This window comes from Lucilia cuprina, chromosome 5 (genome assembly GCF_022045245.1).
Source record: "Lucilia cuprina isolate Lc7/37 chromosome 5, ASM2204524v1, whole genome shotgun sequence".
NCBI lineage: Eukaryota > Metazoa > Arthropoda > Insecta > Diptera > Calliphoridae > Lucilia > Lucilia cuprina.
The window spans coordinates 12,989,938-13,007,709 of NC_060953.1; the positions used below are offsets into that span (position 1 = coordinate 12,989,938).

The following is a 17,772-nucleotide window of genomic DNA, read 5'->3' on the forward strand; positions in this document are numbered from 1 at the left end:
ATCTCCCCAACCACTTGTCTTGTTTTGTGTCTTCCTATTTATTTAGTCGCTAGTTAATCTTATTTTCTATGTATTATTTTAACACACATTTTTTTAATCTTAAAAATTCAGTTTTTTTTCGTTTTTATATCTCTTCTATTTGTGGGCCAACATTTGCTTTCTGTTTTATAATTGAAAAAAAAACTTTTATTGTTGTATTTTTTTCTTTTTCAAGGTCTTAACTTCATGTGAATTTTATATTTATTTTTTTAATTTATTTATTAATACAAACACATCTTGCTGTATATTATTGTTATTATATTTCTCTTTAAAATAATTTTTTATATTTGTAGTCTATCTGTCTGTCCTGTTTAAATAAAAATCGCAAAATATATTTCAATTAAAAAATTTCAAAAGGCCTAAAACAGAACTAGAACTGAACTACAACCGAACTGGAATAGAACTAAAACAAAACTAGAACAGAACTAGAACAGAACTAGAACAGCACTAGAACAGAGCTAGAACAGAACTAGAACAGAACTAGAACAGAACTAGAACAGAACTAGAACAGAACTAGAACAGAACTAGAACAGAACTAGAACAGAACTAGAACAGAACTAGAACAGAACTAGAACAGAACTAGAACAGAACTAGAACAGAACGTGAACAGAACTAGAACAGAACGTGAATAGAACACTTTTCTATACGAAAACTATTTTCTTTGAGTCATCAGGAAGAGACTTTTTCTTTACAAAAACTGTCTCTTCCTGAGAAACCTTTAAAATATTTTAAATTAAACAAATTAATACAAATTAAATATATATATATAAACCTTACAAACCAATAAAAATAAATAAGAAATGTAAACATTGAAAATATAAATAACAGCAACAAAATAAATTAAATGAATTTAAAATAAAAATTAAAAAGCTTTTGCAGCACATTGCCTCAGTTCACTACATTGATTTTTAGTTTTTTTTTTCAATATTCATTTTTGTAAAGAAAAAAAGAAACATAAAGAGTTTAATTTTTTATTTATATTATTTCAAGTTCAATAAACTTTGTATTACCTTCTACGATTTTTAAATTACTTTAAAAAAATCAACGTATATTAATTCGACTACTTAACGATGATACATAAACATAATGTGCTGTAAAAAATTAAAATGCCAAACAATTTTGGGTTCATTTGCAGACAACAAATAAAAGATAATTTAACAAATATTCACATAAACAAAGAATGAAATTTTTAAAATTACCAAATAAAAACATGACCAACCAAATAGCAGCAAATTATATTTTGTTTAAACGAACTCAAAAGCTAAACAGAAAACTTAATGTGTTGAAAAAATATTTACTAAATCTTAAAGGTCATTTGAAAATTTATGTTTCAACTATTCAGTAATAAATAAAGATTTTGAAAAACCAAAGAGATTGAAAAAAATAAGTTGCCCACTTATTAGTCCTAATAAAACAGAAGTAGAACAAAACTAGAACAGAACTAAATCAAAACTAAAACAGAACAAGTACAGAACTAGAATAGAACTAGAGCAGAACTAGAACAGAACTAGAACAGAACTAGAACAGAACTAGAACAGAACTAGAACAGAACTAGAACTAGAACAGAACTAGAACAGAACTAGAACAGAACTAGAACAGAACAGAACTAGAACAGAACTAGAACAGAACCAGAACAGAACTAGAACAGAACTAGAACAGAACTAGAACAGAACTAGAACAGAACTAGAACAGAACTAGAACAGAACTAGAACAGAACTAGAACAGAACTAGAACAGAACTAGAACAGAACTAGAACAGAACTAGAACAGAACTAGAACAGAACTAGAACAGAACTAGAACAGAACTAGAACAGAACTGGAACAGAACTAGAACAGAACTAGAACAGTACTAGAACAAAACTAGAACAGAACTAGAACAGAACTAGAACAGAACTAGAACAGAACTAGAACAGAACTAGAACAGAACTAGAACAGAACTAGAACAGAACGTGAACAGAACTAGAACAGAACGTGAATAGAACACTTTTCTATACGAAAACTATTTTCTTTGAGTCATCAGGAAGAGACTTTTTCTTTACAAAAACTGTCTCTTCCTGAGAAACCTTTAAAATATTTTAAATTAAACAAATTAATACAAATTAAATATATATATATAAACCTTACAAACCAATAAAAATAAATAAGAAATGTAAACATTGAAAATATAAATAACAGCAACAAAATAAATTAAATGAATTTAAAATAAAAATTAAAAAGCTTTTGCAGCACATTGCCTCAGTTCACTACATTGATTTTTAGTTTTTTTTTCAATATTCATTTTTGTAAAGAAAAAAAGAAACATAAAGAGTTTAATTTTTTATTTATATTATTTCAAGTTCAATAAACTTTGTATTACCTTCTACGATTTTTAAATTACTTTAAAAAAATCAACGTATATTAATTCGACTACTTAACGATGATACATAAACATAATGTGCTGTAAAAAATTAAAATGCCAAACAATTTTGGGTTCATTTGCAGACAACAAATAAAAGATAATTTAACAAATATTCACATAAACAAAGAATGAAATTTTTAAAATTACCAAATAAAAACATGACCAACCAAATAGCAGCAAATTATATTTTGTTTAAACGAACTCAAAAGCTAAACAGAAAACTTAATGTGTTGAAAAAATATTTACTAAATCTTAAAGGTCATTTGAAAATTTATGTTTCAACTATTCAGTAATAAATAAAGATTTTGAAAAACCAAAGAGATTGAAAAAAATAAGTTGCCCACTTATTAGTCCTAATAAAACAGAAGTAGAACAAAACTAGAACAGAACTAAATCAAAACTAAAACAGAACAAGTACAGAACTAGAATAGAACTAGAGCAGAACTAGAACAGAACTAGATCAGAACTAGAACAGAACTAGAACAGAACTAGAACAGAACTAGAACTAGAACAGAACTAGAACAGAACTAGAACAGAACTAGAACAGAACTAGAACAGAACTAGAACAGAACTAGAACAGAACTAGAACAGAACTAGAACTGAACTAGAACTGAACTAGAACTGAACTAGAACTGAACTAAAACTGAACTAGAACTGAACTAGAACTGAACTAGAACTGAACTAGAACTGAACTAGAACTAGAACTGAACTAGAACTGAACTAGAACTGAACTAGAACAGAACTAGAACTGAACTAGAACTGAACTAGAACTGAACTAGAACTGAACTAGAACTGAACTAGAACTGAACTAGAACTGAACTAGAACTGAACTAGAACTGAACTAGAACTAGAACTGAACTAGAACTGAACTAGAACTGAACTAGAACAGAACTAGAACTGAACTAGAACTGAACTAGAACTGAACTAGAACTGAACTGGAACTGAACTGGAAGTGAACTAGAACTGAATTAGAACTGAACTAGAACTGAACTAGAACTGAACTAGAACTGAACTAGAACTGAACTAGAACTGAACTAGAACTGAACTAGAACTGAACTAGAACTGAACTAGAACTGAACTAGAACTGAACTAGAACTGAACTAGAACTGAACTAGAACTGAACTAGAACTGAACTAGAACTGAACTGGAACTGAACTAGAACTGAACTAGAACTGAACTAGAACTGAACTAGAACTGAACTAGAACTGAACTAGAACTGAACTAGAACTGAACTAGAACTGAACTAGAACTGAACTAGAACTGAACTAGAACTGAACTAGAACTGAACTAGAACTGAACTAGAACTGAACTAGAACTGAACTAGAACTGAACTAGAACTGAACTAGAACTGAACTAGAACTGAACTAGAACTGAACTAGAACTGAACTAGAACTGAACTAGAACTGAACTAGAACTGAACTAGAACTGAACTAGAACTGAACTAGAACTGAACTAGAACTGAACTAGAACTGAACTAGAACTGAACTGGAACTGAACTAGAACTGAACTAAAACTGAACTAGAACTGAACTAGAACTGAACTAGAACTGAACTAGAACTGAACTAGAACTGAACTAGAACTGAACTAGAACTGAACTAGAACTGAACTAGAACTGAACTAGAACTGAACTAGAACTGAACTAGAACTGAACTAGAACTGAACTAGAACTGAACTAGAACTGAACTAGAACTGAACTAGAACTGAACTAGAACTGAACTAGAACTGAACTAGAACTGAACTAGAACTGAACTAGAACTGAACTAGAACTGAACTAGAACTGAACTAGAACTGAACTAGAACTGAACTAGAACTGAACTAGAACTGAACTAGAACTGAACTAGAACTGAACTAGAACTGAACTAGAACTGAACTAGAACTGAACTAGAACTAAACTAGAACTGAACTAGAACTGAAGTAGAAGTGAACTAGAACTGAATTAGAACTGAACTAGAACTGAACTAAACTGAAATAGAATTGATCTACAACGGATGCAGAACTTAACTTTGACTGAACTAGAGCTTAACCAGAACAAATTTAGAACTAAACCAGAACGAGAGTTTAACTGAAATTTTCCTAAGAATGGCAATTGCATATTATAACAAATTTAATAACTCTATCGTTTTATATATACTTTAGTCTATAAAAACTTTCCAAAACAACCTTGACAATCAATAATATTTCCTTTATAATTTGTTTTGAGATTTATGTTGTTTTTCTTTTAATATATTTGATAATAAAGTTGAATAAAAACCTACACAAAATGAAAACCTACTTATTTCTCAATTAAAAACTTAACCCTTTAAATACGCCTTTAAAATCATGATTTAAATTATAAAAAATATTAAACATAAATATAAACGCTTAATACGTCATTAAAATGTAGTTGATTTAGTTTTGGGTTTTTATTTTTAGCTTTGCCATAACTAGGGTGGGGGATATGATAACGATGAATCATTCTGCAGACTTTTTGTTCATAAGTTTCTTTTCTTTTTTTAGTTTTCTTTCAATATTTATGGCTTTTATTTTTTTCTGTTTACATTCTTTTAGAGCCGGTTTATGCGAATGTTTTTTTGTTTTGTATTGCCTTTATATTGTAAAAATTATCTCATATTTTATATAAAACATGTATACATGTATATATGTTTTGAAGTATGCTTGTCAGACAAGACTTTTGATTTAAATATATATTTCTTTTATACAAATGACCTTTATTTTAAATTTCTTATATAAAAAAAGAAGAATGTGAAAGTTATTTAGTTATTTTTTCTTTTAATTAACATATTTTCTTTTTTGAATAAAAATTTCTTTTTCATTTCCTAAACTAAAATATGCAAAAAAAAACTTAATTTAAATAATTTATGCTAAAAACATATTTCTATTAGTAGTTGTATTGTTTTTATTTAACCAAAAAGTCTTACGTTAATTATTATTTTTATTAATAACCTGCTTGCTATTAACGGGTTAATAATTTGTCTTATGTAGGTTTATTGAGTAGGCTCTATCAATCAAATACAAACAAAAAAACACAACGATTTATCAGTTTTAATTCTCAAAACATAACAATAATACTTGTTGTAATGCTCTTATTTCAAAATGATCTGTGAAAGGTCATAAACACTAACAAAAACCGCTAACATTAAGAAACATTTGTTTACTTAAACTACATATGGTAACCTTGTTATTTCGACAAGTGTCAATCACTATGCATTGATAACAACTTTCTAATTAAATAATAAACAAGTGAATGTTGTGTTTTGGTTTTTCATTTCTACTCACCTTTTTCATTGGGATAAACATTTAATTGTTCATCATCGCGGGCGACTTGTGTTATTATAGATGTTGCATCCATTTAAGCATAAATTGTAGAACAGTTGTTGGTTAAAATTAATTAAAAAAATTGATTTTTTTTATCCAAAAACACGTTAATTTTTATAAGAATTTTTTTCTTTTTTTTCTAAAGAAAATATTTTAAATATAATGTAGATTTTATATTTAAATAAATTTCACCTTAAAATGCACTTTAATTCGTAATATATTTTATTTTTTATATATATTTTTAGAAAATATATTTCTTTTTAGAGAAATATTTTTTTTAATAATTTTGAATTTTTGTGTAAAATCGAAGTAAAATAATTTTGTAAAATAAAAAAAAAACACTGGGCGGTATGATGTGATTAAAAGACTGTAAAGAAAAGAAAAATTTATAAAAAATTAATATTTTAAAAATTTTTGCAAACTTTTTAAAAATACAAAATATTTAAGAAAATTAAAGAAATTAAGAAAAACTAACGATCTATTCTATCTATCTATCTATCTATCTATCTATCTATCTATCTATCTATCTATCTATCTAACTATCTATCTATCTATCTATCTATCTATCTATCTATCTATCTATCTATCTATCTATCTATCTATCTATCTATATATCTATCTATCTATCTATCTATCTATCTATCTATCTATCTATCTATCTATCTATCTATCTATCTATCTATCTATCTATCTATCTATCTATCTATCTATCTATCTACCTACAAGATATTCTACAAATTTAAAATATTTTCAAAAATTTTTTTGTTTTTAAAATATTTTCAAAACTTTTTTATTTTTAAAACATTTTCAAAAATTTTTTATTTTTAAAATATTTTCAAAAAATTTTTATTTTTAAAATATTTTCAAAAATTTTTTATTTTTAAAATATTTTCAAAAATTTTTTATTTTTAAAATATTTTCAAAAATTTTTTATTTTTAAAATATTTTCAAAAATTTTTTATTTTTAAAATATTTTCAAAAATTTTTTATTTTTAAAAATTTAAATTTTCTAGGTTTTTGAAAGTACATAATTTTCCTAATTAATTTGATCAATTAATTTGTTTACTTGTTCAGTTAACTAAAATCACGTTTCCACAAAATAATTTATATTGCGATGGTATTTTTCTCTCGTTAATTATTTTGTTTTGTTAACATTTCTCATTTTTTTAATTGCAATTTTATCCGTTTGAATGTTTTGCTTTTACATTATTTACAATTTACTTGTTTTTATAGGGATTTGTTTGTCTGTGCGTGCTTTTGGTTTTTTGCTTTTTGAGTGGGTCTGACGAGTTTAAAGTAAAACAGAAAGAAGAAAAGAAACAAATAAACAGACGTCATTTCAATACAATTTTACAAAATATATAAAAAGAAAATAAACACAAACACTGAGTTAAAAATACAACACACAGATACAAAAACAAAAAAAGGCAAACTGCATAAAACATTGACTCTGCTGCTGTTGACGCCACCGACAGCGTAGACAATAACAACGGAATTTTTCAATTACGTTTTCAAGACCTCATTCGTGTTAAATTAGTTACAGCTTTGAGCAAATTTTTTTTTAATATAATTATAAGATAAACAAGATAAATATGTTAAATTTTAACAAAAAATTGCAATTTGTTTCATTAAAATTTTATATTTTAAAACAAAAAAATTTTTTTGAGAAAGTTACACAAATTTTAGGGAAATTTTCTTAATATCATTAAACCAACCACTTACTTTTTATTGTAATTTCTTTTTGAACAAATTATTTGTTTTTCTTTTATATATATTGCACGGTTTGGATGTTGTAGATATAATTTGTTATTAATTTAAAGAAAACTATAGAAAAATAGAATAAAATATTCTAATTTAACACAAAAAAAAACTTAAGGAAACACAAATTTTAATTGATGACTCGTAATTTTTTGCCGTGTGTGGTTGAGTGTGAGTGTTGTCAAATTCTTCTTCTTCTTTTTAACAGTAATGCACTTTTTCTTTAAGCAAACATACTCAATTACTTTTTTTCGGCTCACTCCTTTGCACTCGTTTTTAAATCTTAATTTTGTTGTTGTTTTTTTTTTTCTTCTTTTTTTTAAACAAAGCAAATTGTGTAAATAAACAAAAAGAAAAATTTAAAAAAACACTTTAAATTTTATTGAAATACTTAATAAAATTGTGTTTGATATTTAATTAGTGTTGAATTCTGGCGTTTTTATTCCTTTTTTTCCTAAGCTATTGCATTTTTGTTGTTTGTTTTGCTATTTTTGCCACTTTTTTCTTAATGTGTGAGCTCATTCACTAAATTTTGTTGCTTGTTTTCTTTGCTTATTGTGTTTTTTCTTATCTTGCTTTTATTTTTATGATTTTATTTCATTTATTTTCTATACGTACACTTTGCGCGACTTGTCTTTTTTTTCTTCAATATATTTTTATCGTATTTACTTTTCAGTGTTTTTTTATTTTTTTGCCTTTATATATATTGCAGCTTTTTATATGAAAAGGTGTGTGCGCAACAGTTCGTAATAAATTTTCTTTTTTTTTTTTCTTATTTGTCGTAGAAAATATATTTTCGACTTTTCTTAAATTTTAATAATTAATTTCGTTCCCAATTATTATTAAATCGTTAGAAATTGTCTTTTTTTATTTCTAATTGTCTCTCGTTAACACTTTAAAATTCTTGTTAATAAAAAAAAATATAAAATTATTTTTATCGTGTATTTCTCTAAAAAAAAATTGCGACCGCTCGTCTACCAACACGTTAAACTTCTCGTAATGTCAAATCAACACTGTTGAAATTGCTTCTTCTTTTTACACACCATAAATCACTGTTAAATGCCATATATAGAGTAGCCATATTTCATAGCTTAAAAACGCCTAAATTAAAAACAAACAATTTTAATTAAATTACCTTTTTCCTTATTTTATATGTATATAATACATATAAAATAAGAAAAAACTAAAATTTCTTTAATAATTTAACTTCTTTAACTTACAGCAGATATATATAATAGTTCGAAAAACGCTAATTATTATAAAGTAACTTAACACTGGTAACACTGCCTTATTATGTTCAGTTTATTTGCAGAGTTGTAAAAATACGTATTGTAGTGGCTATAAAGTGGCCACATTATTTCTATCAAAACTCACTCATTTAAACTGTAATATTTTGAGTGATTTTTATTTAAAATAAGAAAAAAAAAAGTAAAAGAAAACCATATACCTATCAGGTAAGCGGTTTTATTAATTTTTTTAAAATTATTTAAAAAGCTTTGTCAACTTTCTACTATGCAAATCAAGAGTGAGAATGGTTTTTTAACAAAATGAGTAAAAATGACCGAAAAAGTTTTGTAGGAAGCATTCTAACTAGATGTGATATGAGTACTTGTTCCAGTTAATAATCAACCCAGAATATTGTAAAATAATCAGAATAGGAAGAACTTTATTTGACCCTCAAGTTTGTTGTTGTAACATCTAAAACTATACAATAATCTAATTGGGGAGCTACTTTAACTGGATGTGTCCATTAATCCATTCGACAGAGTGAAGTATGGTTAGCTGAGCAGTTGAATATGTGGTGGATGTCATGAGGGCCCTGACCACATGCAGGACATTCATTGGGGAGGGCACGGTCTATACGTGACCAGTAGGCATTGAACCTATTGCTCCGTCCCGATCTTTGTTGTGCCATAACTGCTCTTGTTTTCCATGTATGAACAATATTGTTCAATATTTTATTAAGAACTGAAATTGATTGTTTTGTGCAGATGTTATGTAGAGTATTTAACTCATGGCAAATGAATTCTTTTAAACACCTTTTAACAACATAGAGTAGATTTTTACATCTTTATTTTAACAAACTTTATAATTTTAATTCTGCAGTTTAAGAATATATTTTTATCCTCGTTTATATTACAACGTTTTTTTTTTAACAAAATTTTTTAACACTTTACTAAAAATGCTTGTTCTCTTAAGCCTCTAATTGCTTCTGCTCACCCTTAGGCTCCTTAGACATCAATTCTCTTAGAATATCTTTTTTCGATTCGAAATAATCTCTATACCACAAAATGTGTTCCTTTTTCTCCTTGGCTGTAATATAGGGATTCTTAGAGAGACCCACACACACTAGCTCCATAAAATGTCTAACAGGACCACGATTAGGACACCAATCTTCTAAATGTTGTTCCAAAAATATATGCTCCGAAAAATCTACATCCTTTTCGTCCAACCAATCCTGTTCGTTGTCGATGGGGAAACGCCAGATTTTACCCTGTTCCGTCCAGTTAGCTAATTTATCAAAATAATTTGCTGGAGGATGAGCCACTTGAACCTTAAGAGCTTGCTCCTGTAGATAAGACCAAGTGGGTAACATATCTGGGGATTCCTTTAAGCTAGAAGCTTCTGTAAAGATGCCCAAGGGTTCACCACCAAACAAATTAACACTGCCGGTATAAAGTTCAGCTTCACGTTTGCGTTGCATAGGACGTCTGTCTTTGGAATATTCATGCCTTTTATTTTGCTGTTGTTTGCCTTTGGCTGCCATACTACGTCTAACATATTCACTGCGTGTGCTAGTGGGTTCTTTTTGGGTTTGACGACGATCAATTTTCATACCCACAATCAACTCACTTAAGCTAATATCGGCTTCTGTGTTTGAGCCAGCAGCAGATTTTTGTTCATCTGCTGTCGGTGTAGTTGCTGAGGGTTTGCCACCCAATAATCTGGTCAACAATTCCGATTCAGTTTGTTGCTGCTGTTGTTTTTCATCACCCAACAAGGAGGCTACTTTTTTGGCTGCCGCAAAAATATCTTTTGATTCTACTTGTTGCTTTTGTTGCAATTTCTTCTTTTTATTAGCCTCACCCGGTCTGGAGACCACATCATTGCGTTTGGCTAAATTCAGTTGACTGTCTGCCGTTTGCATGGAGGCCAACAGCCGATTTAACTTGGCCGAAGCTGATTCTTCATTGGCTGAACTGCTGGCTTCCTTAGCTAAAGGTTTCTCGTTAGCAACCTTTTTAGACTTTTTGGTTTCTTTTTCGTCGTCAGATGAAGAAGCATAATCTTTGCTATAGTTACGATTTCCACCGGCCAATAAACGTGCTGCTACATGTCTGTTAAATCGAGTTTTATAAAAATATTTCGTTTTATAGTAGTTTTGATGAAAATTGTTTATGGAATACTTGCCTAATGGCCAACTCCTGGGTTTTACGTAAATATAGCATGTCGTTTTGTGATTTTTAATTAAAAATTTTTAATAATTTTCAAGAAGTTACATGAAAAATTCCTATGAAGTAATAGCAGCAATAATTTTTGACAGCTGCTGCGGAAGGTGTTGAACATATGTTCGAATACAAGGTTGTATTTTTTTGGTAGTATGTAACCCTGTAAGAGGCGGCGGAAATGAGAATAAAGAATATATACTAACGATCTATAATTCGACTTTTTAATAGTGTGAAAATCGATTTTAAACTTAAAATAAGCAAATAAGTATTAGAACAAAAGCGACTACCCGAAAACCCTTTAAGTAATAAAATATTTTATTAAGAAATATACAAAATACAATTTTCAACTCCAATAACAATCCATCCCGAAATCAAGTCATTACATTAATATACATTTTTGGATTTTGGGCAATATTTTCTTCCATAATTCTTTTCTTCATTGCCTCCCACTGTTCCATGCGTTCTTGTATTTCGGGTATAACCGATTTAACTTGTAGCCGATCAATTTCAGCGCCATCTCTCAGTTCAATTTGTGTTTTAAAATTATAATTTGGTGTGTAACCATTCAGTTTTAGAAAATGATCAAAATAAAATGGTACAATTTGTTCTTGAGTTGTGTCCATTTGTGTAATACTATCCCTAAACTCGCTGGCATCCACAGTGAGACCATCTTCGTGAAAGGCACGAAAAAAGAATTTGGCACGTTCGGATATTTTCTTTTCTTCGATTTTTACAGGTTTTGCTCGTTTTTTAATATAATAACGGGGTAGTTTACTGGGCTGACGTTTGGGCTTTTGATATGGAGGTTCAAGATTCTTAACCACTTTTTTCATTTCCATATCAATACGCCGCTCTATGTGATAAGCCTGATGGGATAGTTTGCGCAAGTAAGCTCGTTTAGAGCGTAGTTTGTTTTCACTCTGTCGGGCCAAATCCATAGGTATGGTCTCGAATTTAGCTGGTGAAGTGTAAATAATTAATGAATATTTAAACTAGTAGTTAAAATGCCTCACCTATAAGCTCCATTACCACCTCCGACATCATGGCCACCATTTCAATGGTATACAATTGTTGACCACTAGTTCCCCTTAAACTGGCGGGCACTATACGCCGCCAAGCTTCTGCTATAATAGCACGATCTCTTTGAAATGCTACATCATTAAAGCATTCCTCGATAGGTTGTTGCAGAAAACGTAAAGTACGTTGACTTAGCCATTTGGCGCGATCACTCATAAAATATAGTTTAGCACATTTGCGGCTAACAAATTGCTCTTTGTCTTGCAAATCCTGCGCACACCAATCCACAAAAGTTTCCAATTTGTATTGCAATTCGGTGTGTAGATTAAAGGTGAAATGCATTTCGAGTAGTAAAACAAAAGTTTTGTTTTTTAAACCCTCCAAACCCTCTAGGAAACTTATGGCATTGGGAAATACTATTAGATTATCATGTTTATTGCGTAAATACTCTTCTTCATAAAAGGTTTTTATAGCCCAGGCATCATCCTTTTCACGTTTGCGTATATTCAACGTAGAACGTTTGGCTATGGAAACTTCAAAGTTTTCCAATTCTTCTTGCTCTGTTTCGAGACGATGTATCCAATCGTTCTGCACACGCCACTCTTGATCGCCTAGCAAATAATGAAAATTTTGCAGCATAATACAACGCACCCAATGACCCTCTATGAACACAATGTCCATATTGAGTATAACCATTTCACGTTCTAGGTTTTTTAATTGTGTTTTCAAACGATCCGTCTCATCATAGTAATTTTTCACTTTATAAACCACTGCCATGGCAGCATCATATTCCCGTTTCTCCCATTTGGCAAAAAGTTTCTCAAACAATTCCTTAACCCTTTGCATATCGCACCAATGTTGTTCGTTTAGGCGATCATAGATTTTAGTGCGTACCATTTGTCCCTGTATTAGTAGGGATTCAAATTTCAAACGTAGAGCATCTTTGATAAAGGATTGTCCACTTTTGAATTTAATTTGCTGAATTGCCGGTCTATTCTTTAACTCTTCCACATAGTTTTCCTCGATATCGGTGGCCACCATACCTTTGTGTTTGTTGGTGCCTTGACCTAAAAGCTTTTCTCTAACATCTTCTATGGGGACCTCCAAACGCAGACGTAAACCATTCTTAAGACGTGTATTAAAAGTAAAAAAACTATCTTTGGCTGTGGTCAATTCTAATTGAGCCTTCTTTTGCCCGGCAAAAGGTAACACTTGGAAAGGATTGTTTTGCTCTTTATCCACATCTATGGGTACGGCTTGAAAGCGTGATCTTTGCAATTCCTCAAAGGGTACTATGGATTTGCGTATATAGTCCAAAGGTATCTTTTCTTTGCCCTCCATTAGCAAATAACTGCCACTGTCATTGGTAAGATTTGTGCACACAGAACTACTCAAGGATGTCAAGCAACTTTCTATGCTTTTTAAATCTTCCTCCAATTCTGTGAATAAATCCGTTTTATTAACATAAAGTTTTGTTTCTGTTTCAGCCATTTGCTGACTTTCTTTATATAATTCTTTGGCATCTTTCAGTAACTGCAAGTATTCTTGGCGTCCTGGATAATCAAGATCTTCAAGTTCATGGTGATCTCTAGTTTGTAACTTGTAGTCCTTTTGCTGACAGTTATCTTGAGATATTACTATACCCGATTGTTTTGTTTTAGTTTTTTTGCTTTTCTTTTGCTGATCCTTGATCATTTCTTCGAAATTATACTGCGGCCAACTTAGATCCATGTCAACAAATTGATTACAGGGAGGATTAGCCATACGAAAGTTTTCCATTATCACACGATCAGATTTCTTTTTAATTTTTGTTATTTCCGCTTGAACCAAATGTGGTTGGTAGTGTACATCTACTTGTTTGACCTGGGTGGCTTTCCAATGATCATGATGATGTCTTGCTTCGAATAGATCAGTGTAGGGCCGTCGTTTTTGTCGCTCGACATTAGCTAACTCCACCTCATCCTCAGGCAATTTTTGCATATAGGGCAAGTTAGTGCTCAAAACTATTTGATCAAATATATCGGATGGCACTCTTAGTTTGTTATAATCTCGGGGATTTCTGGGATGTTGACGTAAAGTAGGTTCACGATATTTAGGTGCTGGCATATTGCCACGTAGCTTTAAGGGTTTTATTTCCCTTTCCAGAGGACGTAAATCTTCTTTCTCTAATTCATCTACTAAAGGTTCTTGAGCAGGCACCCAGTCACTGTCGGAACTACTAGAAGAATTTTCACATTTTGTTTGTAAACGCGACTTTTTCAACGGTCTACAGGGTATACCCAAAAGTTGTAGTCTTTTCTGTTTCATCTGTTCTTGTCTACGCTTCTCCCTTAGAGCTTTGGCGGCCATAAACTCATTAGTGCTCTTAAGTTTTAAAATAGCTACATCGGCCAAAGGATCCTTAAGCTGAGAAAATCTTTTCGAAGTATCACCAAAACGATAACTGATTAAATTAAACTTTTTGACATTATAGCGTAAGCGTGGTTTGGCAAATTTCAAATTTTTACGTCTAACACGTTCATAATGCCGTCCCAAAGGTTTTAGAATATAGTCTCTTATGGTAGAGCCTTTCGCTTGGGGTGCTTTAAAACCAAATGGTGGTGGAAAAAGGACTAATTGTGCATCATCTGGTGTGCGTAACTTTTGTATGCCCATCTCTACATCCAGTTTGATTTGCTGCTTTTTGGGAGCCAATTCTTTAAGCCATTGTTCACGTGTTATGCAAGTCTTTTCCTTACGAGTTCCCTGCAGCTTCTCGTGTTGTGTCAGTTTGCCTCTTAATTTGTTGTCCATTTTATAATGAAAACCTCGAAGTTTAAATTTGCTTCCCTCTTTACCCACCTCCAGATTATCTTCATCATTTGTGGACTGCTCGGTTAAGTTAGAATCTCTAACACTACATTGTTCATTAGTCTCCGAGCTGATTTCCAACTCTGTGGCTGGTATCCTCTTAACTATGTCTTTACGTTCTAAAAAGAACTCTTTTGTGATTCGGGCTTTATCACGTTTTATAAGATTTTTATATTTCAAATCTCTCTTAAAATGTTTAGTCTCTTGCATAGTATGTGGAAAGCTGCGTCTTTCAGTTTCTAGCTTCTTTTTTACATTCAATTCTATTCCCGCACATCTTTCTATGGTTTCATCTATGTTTGTCACAAGTTTTTTGAGATTTGCATCGGCTAAAGTCAAGGCTAGATTTTCGTTCTCCACCTTCTGGCGTACTTCTTCAGCAAGTCTTTTCTGCTCTTGTCTTTCCTTGTTGCGCAGATAGAGATCTTTGTAACGTTCTCGACGCCGTTCATTTTCCAAGTTTATTAGTTTTTGATTACGGGGTTTGTCGGCTGAACGATAAAGTTTACCCAGCTTTAAAGGAGTTTCAATTGGAGTGGGTTGTACGGGTTCATTACGATCTCGTATATTGAAACGTTTGGGTATCTAAATAAAGTAAATTGACTAAAATATATTCAAAATATTCCATTTCCACTTACATTTATCATTTCTTCATGTAATTGCGCCTCAACGGTGCCTTTCGTTTCAGCCTTTACTCTCCTTCTCTCCATATAGCGGCATACTCGACGATAGTTACGATGATTTTGAAAATCCTGTTCATCTTTCTGATACGTATTCTGATAGTCTAGACCCTGAAAATCCAATTGCATTGGATTCTCCAAATCGATTACTTCACAAATGAAATCCTCTGAAGATTCAGAAGCCGTAGCAACGCAAACATTTTGTGCATGTTTAACCATTTTCGTTAAAGTCGTAAATTCTTTTTTCTTGGAATATTCTTTGCTGCGCAAAACTTCCGGATTTACTAGACATTGTACTTTACGTGGATCTTGTGTTAGAAAGAATTTTTGTCTTGTCTTAGACATTTTCGATAGTTGTTCATAATTGGCGCTACAAGTTCCAATGTATTTGCGTGGTGCTCCCGCTACAAAACTCTCTTTACAGGGTCTACGCCATTGGGCTCCATGGAAATTCGTAGGTTTCTCAGAGCCTTCATGTTGACTATCGATCATTTGCTGTGATGTGGCTGTTGATTGTTCTCTGGTTGGTTTTGAGCTTTTTAATGTATCTGAAGAGAGATGTTTGATGGCTTCTACATCTGAGGAGGGGGATGATGTACATTTGGCTCGAATGTTTTTCGGTACCGTTAATACCATTTGGGCAAAATATGAATTTGTTGAACTGGTAAAATCATAGCCACGTTCTATGGCTGGGGTTGTACTGGATTCAGGATGTTTGAAATCATTTCTTTGACATTTTACTTTAAAAGTTCCGGGCGATTTGGCGTTTATTTCGGGAAATTGTAAATTTTGTATGGATACAGTCTGTTGCGAAATTCGATCATGACGTTTTTGCTTTTCAGTAGTTGTCGTTTTTGTTTCGTTTCTATACGATGAATCTGTGGATTCTGATTCTTTCATATATTCCAGTTTATATTTATTTTGTTGTTTGTTTTTCGTGTCACGACGTGTTTTCGAAGACGTTGGCATTTTAAGGAGAAAATATTTAAAATAAAAAATATGACAAATATGGGTAAAACAGTTGGAAAAATGTTGGTGAATGTTGTTTCAAATAAAATCGATTATTTTTTGAAATTTTCAAACATATGATAATACCAGGGTTTTTGTGCGATCGTAGAAATCTGAAACCATGGAAAAACGAATCTAAAACAGTCTAATTTTTAAGCTGTTTTCTTATATCATGATTTCACTTATGCTATTGATGTGTGATGATCAAAAAGTCAGAATTCTTAGATTCTGATCGTCCAAGTCTTGAAGCGATCAAAGGGAACTAAGAAAGTTTTTACAAGCTTCCGAGTTATAGTTCTTAAATGATTTGTTCTTACTTCAAAAATAATTGTGTCCGCCAAAGCTATTGATATGTATTCGAAGTGTAATTTCTTTGATCGATTGAAGCGATTTACTCGTGTCCATGTTGATCCCTTTGTAAGAGAAAAAGAGATACAGAAAAGAGTGGAAAAGAGGCAGTAGCAAAGAGTAAGTGAGGATGGGAGTATGATTGTTGAGAAAAACCAGGCCAGCTGCCATGGATGAATAGCATGAGTATTGGATTCACACCTATTTTGACAGATTAATGAATTCCATAAGATGTTCCAATTGAATATTTGACAATTCGGACAGATCATCAAAGTATGCCGATCCAAGCGTCCGAAATCGGGGCTCCACCAAGGCAGGACCATCGCAGAGAATATGAGCAATAGTCTCTTATTCATCCTCGTTATGACAACTTCTACAGTAATCGTTGAACGGAAGACCGATGCGTCTAGCATGGTTACCAAATTTAGCTATGGTCTTTGAAGGCCAAGAAGATATTTAGACCTGTGTGGGTCCATTTGTGGGCACAGTGCTCTAGCTGTTGAGCACGTGTGCTTACCTGACCACTTGTCGCGAGCAATGCTAGGCAGTTATCAGTGATCTGCCTCTTTATTACAAGTACTGAAATGCCGCAAAACTTATCTATTTCCAGTCTGCTAAGCATGGTGCCAGCTCTTACCAAGGAGTCAACAATACTATTGCTATACTAAATCCCGTGTCCCTTTACCCAAATTAGGATGATATTCGAATGTCTCGGCATCTCATTGAGAGACGTCCGGCATTCAAGGACAATTTTGAATGTGGAAAACACACCAGTTAGGGATTTAATAGCAAAGCTTAACTATCGTTATAAATTCTGACATTTCTGTTATATATCCGATAGTACATTAGCCAATTTAACGCCCTCTTTATAGCCGATATTTCAGCCTGAGGGATGTTACATTTATCATTAA

At 31.4% G+C, this 17,772-nt stretch overlaps 3 protein-coding genes across 3 annotated transcripts in view; all 3 read right to left on the reverse strand.

Moving 5' to 3' along the window:
* The window catches only part of LOC111678218 (phosphatase Herzog), a 91,763-nt gene extending 83,494 nt beyond the window's left edge, over positions 1–8,269 (reverse strand). Inside the window, exons 1-2 of the mRNA XM_046951931.1 lie at positions 7,474–8,269; positions 5,713–6,118 (exon numbers count right to left, since the gene is read on the reverse strand). Of these exons, the coding sequence (XP_046807887.1) occupies positions 5,713–5,785 (73 nt within the window). The 5' untranslated portion in view covers positions 5,786–6,118; positions 7,474–8,269. The remainder of the gene's footprint in view (positions 1–5,712; positions 6,119–7,473) is intronic.
* A 1,296-nt stretch (positions 8,270–9,565) lies between these two features.
* On the reverse strand, positions 9,566–11,071 carry LOC111683761 (28S ribosomal protein S31, mitochondrial). The gene is made up of 2 exons (XM_023445866.2): positions 10,921–11,071; positions 9,566–10,847 (listed from the first exon to the last, which is right to left on the reverse strand). Exons 1-2 carry the CDS (start codon positions 10,956–10,958, stop codon positions 9,704–9,706), a joined length of 1,182 nt encoding a protein of 393 aa, XP_023301634.2. The 5' UTR covers positions 10,959–11,071; the 3' UTR covers positions 9,566–9,703.
* A 179-nt stretch (positions 11,072–11,250) lies between these two features.
* LOC111683755 lies at positions 11,251–16,946 on the reverse strand. The gene is made up of 3 exons (XM_023445859.2): positions 15,464–16,946; positions 11,972–15,410; positions 11,251–11,916 (listed from the first exon to the last, which is right to left on the reverse strand). Exons 1-3 carry the CDS (start codon positions 16,472–16,474, stop codon positions 11,330–11,332), a joined length of 5,037 nt encoding a protein of 1,678 aa, XP_023301627.2. The 5' UTR covers positions 16,475–16,946; the 3' UTR covers positions 11,251–11,329.
* Positions 16,947–17,772: the final 826 nt, after the last annotated feature.

Coding starts and splice junctions, on each gene's coding strand:
- LOC111683755 (XM_023445859.2), bottom strand. CDS start 16,474: ATGCCAACGTCTTCGAAAACACGTCGTGACACGAAAAACAAACAACAA. Junction 15,411..15,463: donor TACATGAAGAAATGATAAAT/GTAAGTGGAAAT, acceptor TACTTTATTTAG/ATACCCAAACGTTTCAATAT. Junction 11,917..11,971: donor GGTGGTAATGGAGCTTATAG/GTGAGGCATTTT, acceptor ACACTTCACCAG/CTAAATTCGAGACCATACCT.
- LOC111683761 (XM_023445866.2), bottom strand. CDS start 10,958: ATGCTATATTTACGTAAAACCCAGGAGTTGGCCATTAG. Junction 10,848..10,920: donor ACCCAGGAGTTGGCCATTAG/GCAAGTATTCCA, acceptor TCGATTTAACAG/ACATGTAGCAGCACGTTTAT.